Here is a 9,682-nt window from a genome sequence, read left to right as displayed (position 1 = left end):
TCCGGGGGGCAGGGCGCGGGCGGGGAGGGGCCCCGGCGGCTCGGACGCTGCGGGGTGGCGGAGCCGAGGGAGCGGTGCAGCTCTGCCTCGAGGCCGCGCTGTGGGAGGCAAACGCCAGGACGGATGGAAACAGGTTTGTCATGGCATCTGGGAATTTCAGAGAGCGGGCAGAGCGGGACCATCCGCCCGGCCCTGCGCCCCTGGGAAGGGGCCTCCTGGGTCGGGGTAGATGGGTCTCCTCGCAGCGGGGTCCTCACCTGGAGCTGCCCTAATAGCTGCTCGGTGACCGCCAGAGTAGCCTCTAGGAGGAAGTTTCCTGAAAGGATTGAGATAAACACGATGGGAGGGGAGCTGTCATGAGGGCTCAGAATAAAGTGAGCATTTTCTTCAGAACAAGTGCGATTTTTCAGTCTTGGAGAGAGAGGCTGGCAGGATGCATGCATTTTTAAAATATTTGATGTGGCCTTTTAAAACTGCTTTCTGACACAGTGTCACTGGCTGATAAGGCCCTCGCCCGTGCTCTCGCGCCCCTGACTGTGGGTCGTGTCCCCCTTCTTTCCAAGGACTCAAGGACTCTTCCAGAATGCCCGAGGGAAGCTCTCCCAGGCGGACCCCCCAGAACGTTCCGTACCAGGACCTCCCTCACCTGGTCAACCCTGACGGACAGTACCTATTCTGCAGGTACTGGAAACCCGCGGGGACACCCAAGTAAGTCTCTGGCTGCCGGGCGCAGCCAGCCACCCTGCTGCCCTCCGTCCCCACGCCCCTGCCCACTTCCCACACCGCTCGGCCCACGGCGTCAGTGCACGGTGTGCGCGGCACACTTCCCCTCGGTTTAGAAGGGGTGCTCTCTCCATGGCGGCCAGCGCTCCATCACATGGCCGTTTTCAACAGTCCTGCATGACCTTATTTTGGGGCCCAAGTTTCCTGTCATACGGGCGTCCCTTCAGAATCAAGCCAAGGGTGAAGAGGGCCCCCGGAGGAGCGTGCCACAGTGCCGCATGTGTGCCGACCTCTGCTCCTTCCGCCCCGCCCGGAGACTCAGGCTGGCGTCCCTGTGACCAGCAGGGAGGCCTGGGCTCTGGGGCTGCGTGCCAGCTCCTTACGTCGGCGCTGTCCTCTGGGACCGTCTTGCCATTAGAAGCAGGCGCTGGGACTGCACGGGCAGAGGCAGCTGGTCCCCTGCTGTCCTTGTGTGAGGCAGGAAAGCCTTTCCTGTTAGGGTTATTCAGGGAAGAGGTTACTTGTGGGAGCCAGCCGGCCTGGCGACAGCGTTTCCTGTGCAGGGCCTTCACCTGGCCTAGGACTCTGTGCCGGGGTTTGTGTCTCCCTTCGCATCTCAGTGTCACTTAGGCCTGGTCCGGTCGCAGCTGTGGAAACCGCAGGGTAGTCGCCACCCCTCCACCTGCAGCCAGGACCCGCGTGTTGAACGGGCACCGGGCGTGGGTGGACCTGGCACGGAGCCTTAGCTTCAGGCGACGTGCTGAGCGGGGGCTCTGCAGGGTTAGCGTGCGCCCCAGGGCGGGGATGGCTCCCTCTAGAGGGTGGAGCGCAGTGCTGGGCTCCACGCCTTCCCAAGGCATCGACAGGGGCGTCCACGCTGACCCTGCGGGCCTGGAGGCACCCTTCTGTCTTTCCAGGCAGCGAGCAGGACGCAGCCGGCGCTGTCGGTGTTCAGACAGGGCAGGACTGTACGTGCGGCTTCCGTGCTGGGCTTTGCGGAGGCCTGAGCTTGTCCTAGTTTGCATCAAAGATAAAGGACCTGCGTCTCCCGGGAGAGGGCGGGCGTGGGGTCGGCACCCTGTCCTCCCGCTGCCTGGCGCTCTGTGCTGCGGGCAGCTCTCCGGCCTCCGGGATGTGTCGCAGGCGGCCGGCTCTCCTCACCGTCTCTCGGGCTGGGCCAGCTAGCTCTTCAGTGCAGCCGGCACGCCGCCTGGGGCGTGGACGGGCATTGGGCCTGGGGGAAGTTCGGGGAAAGCGGTCTCCAGCAGGAGCTCTGAAGCCAGGGCAACGACCGACCACCAGCCCGTGGGCTCAGTGACACGCCCCCTGCTGCGTCCTCATGTCTGGGAAGAGCGAGGGCAGGTCAGGGCCCGCCAGCAGTCACAGCCGCCCCGGCGGCCCGGCTCCGGACGGCCACCCGCCTGTGCTACCTCTGCCCTGCAGGCGATGCGGGACAAGTGGCCTTTGGGGGTGGGGGCTGCTCCTGCCAGCACGGGCTCTAAAGCCTTCAGCCCTGCCCAATCTGGTGGGTCAGGGTCCTGGATACCAGCCCTGGGCTGCTGACCCCAAGGGGTCTTGCGGTGCTGGAGGGAGGGTCATGGCAGCCAGAGTGGGGGGAGGCAGAAGGGGCTCTGCACAGCTGGGAGGGAGGCACCCCATCAGCACAGCTGAGACAGCAGCTCAAGGGGAACCCCACAACCTGTCGCATCACTGGGCAGCCCGCAGGAAGAGGGGGCTTGGGTCCTGCACTGCAGCCTAACCCACAGGCCCTTTTCCCTCTAGCTGGGCCGGCCTTCCCCTGCGTAATCTCAGCTCCTCCCTGTTAGGTAGGAGGAGGGTGGAGGGAGAGTGGAAGAAAAAGGAGCCCAAACACCCACCCCAACGCGCCATCCACCGCCTGTCTCACGGCTGTCTCTGGGACCCGACACGTACCTGGGGTCCTGAGGACCGGCATATACAGGCCCATCCTGCCTTGGTCAGTGGCCGTGGCCCGGTGGGTCTTCTGATCAAGTCACCTCTGGCTCCCAGGCCTGCCCGGAACGCCAGCGGGGACGATGTGGCCCAGAGAGCTCCCTGGTTCCCTGCTCTGCAGGTCACTCCCTGTCCAAGCCCAGCCGCAGGTTGGCCGGCCAGAGGACCGGCTCCCAGGTGACGAGCTGGTCCACAAGCCCACCCCCAGCTGGGCGTGGGGGTCGCATGCAGTCAGTCTGTGTATGGTGCCAGCTCGGCCGACTCAGCCTGGAGCCCAGGGTGACCCGAGTCTGGAGCTCACAGGGCAGTGCTGGGCGGACTTGCTCCTCAGCAGGCCTCGTGGTGGAGGGGGGTCGCTCTCACGGCACGCTCACGTGTGTGCCACTTTACCCCCACGTGACAGCATTTCCGCTTGTGGATGAGGAAACAGGTCCAAAGTTGGGCAGCCTCTCCCGACGACCTGGCTGGCAGTGGCTGCGTTCAGCGTGGGTTCCTCTGGCTCCCGGCCGAACAGGCCAGGCCGTGTCTTCACAGGCTCACAGGCCATTTCCTGGGAGGCGCGTGTGCAGGGCTAGGGTGGGATCGCGTCCTGGGGTGCAGGTGTCAGCCTGAATAGCCAGGGCCCAGGATGAACCACCAGGGTGAACCATCTCCCACTTTTGCAGGCAATGGGCTCAGAGTGACCCCGAGAAGAAGAGCAGGCAGGGTTACCAGGTATTCGCCAAGAGTCTGCATTGGTTCACTTAATGATGCAGGCAACTGGGCCAGCCAGGTCTGGTGGTTAAGGGAGACATCCCACGTGGTCTGCCAGAGTTGGAGTCCCAGGCCCTGCGGCTTGAGAAACGTCCCAGGCTGGTGCGTGCCTGCCCCAATCCGGGCCTGGTGGAGGGTGGAGAAAGGACTGGGTGTGACCACGCCCAGGAGTGCTCGCTCCTCCCCCTGTCTCTTCCTCCCTGCACATGCCCTCTGGCAAATTACAAAGAAAATAATGAAGGCAACTGAAATCTGCTCCTTGTTTACTGGGACTGAACCTGCCTCTGGCTTGATCCCGACCCAGAGCCTCAGGCCCATTCTTTGCGAGACCTTTAAGATGGAAAGGACTGGGTGGCAGGTGGTATGGTGGTTTAAAGGACTGGGTGGCAGGTGGTATGGTGGTTGAGGCTCTGGACTCCCATGCAGTTGATAGCGGTTCTAGTCCTGGACCCGGCACCTTGAAACTCACCCTGGGCCTGTGTGTGTGCATGCGTGTCCATTCCCAAAACCCAGGAGGAAAAGGGAGAAGAGATTGTGGTGTGGACATCCTCCCTAGGGGGTGATTTCTTGCTTTCTGTCTCTGTCCCTCTGTCTGTCTAGTAAGTACACACGCCCTGTAGCAAAAATATATTTTAAAAAACACACAAGGATTTACAGGACCCAGAATTCCCCATGGATGGCTCTGGGCCGCTTTTCTTTCAGAGTAATGGTTTCTCCCTACCCACGTGCTCCTAGACATGGGAAGTTGGCTAAGGATGAAAGCGTCGCCGCACCAAGGGCTGTCCTGGGTGGCTGCTCACCACCCCCAGGGGCTGGAATGCTAAAATACTGGTTCTTGGGCTGGTGGCCATGTGACTCCCGCAGGCCGCAGTGCAGTGGCCGTGGGGGTGGGGTGCTCAGGTTGCTTCCTGGGCTTCAGGGCCAGGAGCCGCCCGCGCTCAGTCCTCCAGCTGGTTCAGGGACAGCTGCTGGGACGGGGTCCAGTGGCGGTCTTCAGTGAAGCTCCTGGTCCGTGTGCTGCGTGGGCGAGCCTCCGTGTCAGCGGGGTCTGTGGTGGCCTGGAAACCGGGCTCGCGGTGACTTCGCCTCCAGGGGAGTCCTCAGACTCCTGTGACGGGAAGGCTGACGATGGCAATGGCCGTACGGCTGCTCCCCGCGGACACCAGGCGTTATAGGCAGGCAGAGCGGCTCCCACTGACCTGCTGGGATGCCAGGCTTGGCACAGAGCGGCCGCAGAGTGCGCCGGGGTGCGCTCGCTCTCCAGTGCGCTGGGTGCTTCCTGCAGCACTCCCTGGGCTCCTGGACGGCCCACACCTCGGAGCAGCGGCAGCGACACACTTTCCTTCCGTAGCTCTCCGGGGTGCCGGCCCCCCAGCAGAGCCAGGGCCTCAGGGAGCGGCTCACCGCTTCACTGTCCGGCCTCTTGTCTGAATGCCCCTGCGTCCTGGGCAGGCAGAGCGTGTGTGTCTCTGCCCTTCCTTGTAAACCCACTGGAAGTCAATGCTAGGGGCCTGCCCTGGCGACCTAACCTGTCCCCTCCCCAAGACTTCCGCCACTACAATTAGATCGGGTGGCCGGCCTCGCCCGTCACATGGCCCAGCATGCACTCTGGGGACAGTCCAACCACAGCCTTCCTTTCTTTCTTGCCTGTGACTTCAGTAAAGGGGCTTTCGCCCCAGAAGCCCCCCAGCCCCCAGCCCGAATTGCGCAGGGGCAGGTGCAGCCGGTGTGGTGGCTGCTGGTGCATGAGCAAGGGACAGGCTGGCGGTACAGCTGGCACCTTGGCCCTGCCCTTCCTCTGCGAGGCCCTCCTGAGCCTGAGTCCTGGGCACGCCACCCTCAGACACCCCTCCCACCTGTGCGGACTCACCCAGAGAAGCGGCAGCTCCGCTCCAGCGGGCTGTGTGAAAATGACTAAAACGCCTCCTGCCCCCAGCCCGAGTCCTCGCCCATGGCCAGGACACTGGGTGTGGCACTGTGGTCCCTAGATCAGACCCCGCCCAGCCATCTGGAGCCAGCGCAGGAGACAAGGATCCCCACCATCTGGCTGGCCGTAATCTCCACCTCGCTGCCTTCCAGAAACATCCTTGAAGGCCAGCCCGTCCCCAGCCCCGGGCCTCCTCCTCAGCTGAGGCGGGTTACCGGGCCTTTCCTTCCCGCCTGTGGGTCCTTCCCGACATCGGGAGGGCTCTGCTAGTGTCCTTGTGAGTGCCCCGAGGCAGGAAGAGCAGTTCCCATCTCCCGGCAGCCCCTGCTGGCGCCTCAGCCCCTCGGACTTGCCACCTGCCACTCAGCCAGCGGCCGACTTCCTGGTCTGTCCAGTAGCCTCGAGCCTTGATGCCCGTGGGCAGGGCACGGCCTCGTCCCTCCCTCCTCCACGGTTGTGGCCCCGTGTGAAGGGCGGTGTCTGCTCTCACCCCCCAGGCCGGTCCTCGCCCCGCAGGCCGGCTCTCAGCCCCTGGCTCACCCTTCTCACCAGGCGTGGTCAGGCTCCCGCCCAGGTCAGCTCGGCCAGCTCCTCTCTGTCTCACGTCTCTGGCGTCCCTGTCTCACGTCTCTGACGTCCCCGTCTCCGTCTCTGGTGTCCCCGTCTCGCGTCTCTGACATCCTCCCGGCCCAGCGTGGGAGAGGGTGGTTGGGCGGAGCCACTGCACCTGTGGACGAGGCCGTGTGGGCCATGTGGAGCCTGCACACCGAGAGGCCTGCCCTGGCAGACAGCTGCAGGAGCAGAGCCTGGGCTGGCCTGGCCCCCTTGCCCCTCAGCCAGCGTCCCTGGGCGGCTCCTGTCACCAGGGCAGGTGGGGAGGCTGTGGCACTGGGTGTGGGACCACGGGGCTCTGCCGGGACAGCTGGCCTGACGGGGAGACAGGCCGTGGCTGGGTATCGTCTTGCCTGACAGCGGGTGGGGGTGGGGGGTGACGAGGGCGTGGGACCCGGGCCTGCTGAGTGATGGGGATGGCGCAGGGAGGGCAGGGGCAACCTGGGACAGCGAGGGCTGGGGTCCCCACAACTCAGGGGACATCCACTGGAGCAGCCCCAGGACAAGTGATCAGCGGACAGGAGGGAGGTGCCCTGCAGCGAAGAGTAAGAGAGAACAAGAAGCTAGGGGCTCCCTGAGTGGCGGCCGCTGTCCACGGTGGTGTCAGGGGTGCCCTGGGTTAGACCCTGATGCCAGGCGCTTTGCCCACAAGTGCGACCAAACCAGCGGAGATGTCTTTAGTGCTGCTGAGAGTACAGGATGCCTTGTCCCATGTCCAGGGTGACCCAGGTTCTTGAAGGTGGGAGTTCTCTGCATGCCAAGGCCTGTCCGCTGCCATGCAGGGGTGTTCTCCGACCAGAGGGCTGCAGAGGGTGCACTGCCTCACCCGGGCACCCGCCCATGGCACTCATGGCCGGCTCCCAACACGCTCTCCCGGCCCGTCTCTCCTCGAGTCAGACAGGGCGCTGTGGGGTGACAAGGCACGCCTCACCTCCCGGAGGTGCAGACAGGGCGCTGTGGGGTGACAAGGCACGCCTCACCTCCCGGAGGTGCAGACAGGGCGCTGTGGGGTGACAAGGCACGCCTCACCTCCCGGAGGTGCAGACAGGGCGCTGTGGGGTGACAAGGCACGCCTCACCTCCCGGAGGTGCAGACAGGGCCTGCTGTAGAGCCATAGCTGGCAGCAGGAAGGTAGGAGGGTGGGGGAGAAGGAGGGACGGGGCAGGGATGGAAAAGCGACAGCCTTGAGCCCTGTGTCCCTGTAGAGGCGCCGGCTCTCCGTCGCCTGGGCACTTCCCGGGAGCTCGGCGGTGGGTGTGAGGTTAGCGCCTGGGGACCCGCGACGTCCTGGAAGGATGAGGGGCCATCACCTCCCCCAGCCTCTCAGGAGGGGTGGCCCCGACCCCCAGCGTCTCCCCCGTGGGGAGACGGCACGGAGGGAGACCCGGGCCGGCGTGGGCTGGAGGGCCATCTCCTGACCACGCACTTCCGCTCTGCCGATGTTCTCTGACCGCTTGTCTTCTTAGACTGCCATGGCTCCTCCTGGCGGGGTGGGGCAGACGTGCAGTTGGGGGGTTCCAGGAGCTCTCTGTCCACCAGCTCTCTCCCACAGACGCCGTTCGGCCATGTCCCCACTGGTGGCTGTTTCTGTGGCTGACAGTGTGTGGGCCCCAGAAGGGGGCTGAAGACTGCCAGAGGACCACGGAATTGGCCACAGGACAGGCAGAGGCCGGAGCAGGAAGAGAAGCCCTGCAGGCCTCTCAGAAAATGAGGGCCCAGGAAGGGGGGGTGAGAGGAGACAGGGTGTGTGAGCCCCACTCGGGGCAGCCTGGCTCGCAGGCCCTGGCAGCTGCCGGGCTGGACTAAAGCCTGTCATTGGAAGTGGCCACCTGCAGACGTTCTGGAAGGTGGCCGTCTCCCGTTTAGCCTTGAAGAGCCATGCCTCTGGGACACCTGTCTCTGGAAGTGGAAGCCGATGGGGAGTGATGAGCAGAGGCCCTGGAACTGGACGCCAGGGCAGGATCCTGTCCCCCTAAGGTGCGAGGCCATGGACACGTTCTGTACCGACAGCTGCGTGGATAGTCGCCTTCGAGACGGGGACCAGCGGCCCGAGGCAGGGGCGCATCGGGGCTTGAGGGTCCCATTGGGTGCCTCTCAAGCTTGCTCTCATGAAGAAATGAATAGATACGCTTTGAGGAAAAGAACCGGGCCTCACTGCAGCTTCCCCGCAGAGTGGCCATGGGCCAGGGCCCCTCCACCATCGCTCCCAGGGGCCTCGTGCCCGCCTGTTTGCTGCCCACCATGGCCTCCTGAGCCCCTGCCTTCTTGGAAGCAGTGGCCATGGGACCTGGAGAGGTGGTGGACACCCCTCCCATACCCACCTCACCCTGCTCGTGCCCCGGGCATGGCCTGTGGGACTGTGACCTGTGTGGGTGGGCGTGCTGGCCTGTCCCTGCCATGCAGATCATGTCCCCAGGTATGGCCTGAGGGACTGTGATGCACTGTGACCTGCATGCACAGCTGTGTGCGTCCCCTACCCAGGGCGGTCCTGTGTGAGGGAGGGCAGTGGAAAGACGGCATGCCCCTCGAGCAGTGAGGGCCTGACGCCCGTGAGCTCCACAGGTCAGTGCTCAGCAGCACCGGGAGCTGCAGGAAGCCGGCCCTGGTGGCTGGCCACTCTCCTGCACTCACGCCTCCGTGACAGGGCCTGTGGCATCACTCCCGACCAGGAGAGCCCAGGACCCTGGACTGGCAGTGGTCAGCTCGGGCCGCCGTGGGCCTTCGAGATAAACAGGATAAACAGCAAGACCTTGCCACGGCCCCCGTGGGTCCCACACGTGTCTCCGTTGGTCCTGGGGCTGGGGCTGTGTGTAGGGTTGGAGCCATGGGGAATGACACTGCCACTGAAGGCCACCCTGCCGTTTCGAGACCCTGAGTGGGCAAGGCTGTCGGCGCTGTATGGGACACGGGACTGCCAGTGGTCGGCGGGGACCGCAGTAGACAGGTGGCGTGGGGCACGGTTTGGAATCTGCAGAGCTCTCCCTGGCACCTCTGCCTGCAGTGTCTGGAGACCCCCCGCCCGCAGCCATGACCGAACGCTGTTGTGTAACCCGCGAGTCGGGCCGGAGACCAGCCGGGCTCAGCTGGGCCTCCTGCTGCCCGTGCCCAGGCTCTGCTGACGCATTTCCGCACACTGGCACTGGCAGCCAGCGACAGGCCGCCCTCCTGCGGTGGGGCCGAGGGGCCCCTCGGTGCATCTCCATGTGGCCTCTCGTGCTTCGTCAGATCCCCTCCGGCCAGGCGGGCCTGCTCGGCGCGTGCACTGCCCGTGCTCTGTGTTCAGAGCCTCACTCGGCACTCACGCGGGCGGGCGCTCCTGAGGCCCCAGCAGTGGGGACAGTGCGAGGAGGGCAGAGCCCCCCGTGGCAGCAGCAGGTCAGCGTCAGGGAGAACATGGAAGAGGCCAGAGGCAGTCAGTGGGGAGAGACTCCAAGAAGACTTGTCACGAGGGGCCACGAGGGCGTCGGCCCTGGCTCCTGCGGCCAGCGGCTGGCTGGGTCTCCTGGACCTGACTTGGGCGGTCTCAGCCGCGAAGCGGGGCGCAGGGAGGAGGCTGCGGGGTGGTGTCCCTCGTGCCTCCACACTCAGTCTTCTCTAATGACATGGACTCTGCAGGGCGTGGTGCTGGGCGTCCACAGGCTCCAGGAGAGCAAGCGGACCTCCCTCAGCCTGCGAGGAAGGAGACGAGCGTGTCCG

At 65.0% G+C, this 9,682-nt stretch overlaps 1 protein-coding gene across 1 annotated transcript in view; it reads left to right on the top strand.

The window, feature by feature from the left end:
- The first annotated feature begins 33 nt into the window (after positions 1 to 33).
- Positions 34 to 9,682, top strand: part of MGLL (monoglyceride lipase) — a 72,251-nt gene continuing 62,602 nt past the window's right edge. Inside the window, exons 1-2 of the mRNA XM_006169809.3 lie at positions 34 to 133; positions 564 to 708. Coding sequence (XP_006169871.1) covers positions 124 to 133; positions 564 to 708 — 155 coding nt within the window. The 5' untranslated portion in view covers positions 34 to 123. The remainder of the gene's footprint in view (positions 134 to 563; positions 709 to 9,682) is intronic.

Source organism: Tupaia chinensis, unplaced genomic scaffold (assembly GCF_000334495.1).
Source record: "Tupaia chinensis unplaced genomic scaffold, TupChi_1.0 Scaffold147500_2, whole genome shotgun sequence".
In the NCBI taxonomy this organism is placed as follows: domain Eukaryota; kingdom Metazoa; phylum Chordata; class Mammalia; order Scandentia; family Tupaiidae; genus Tupaia; species Tupaia belangeri.
This window is presented reverse-complemented; position numbering and strand designations above follow the sequence as displayed.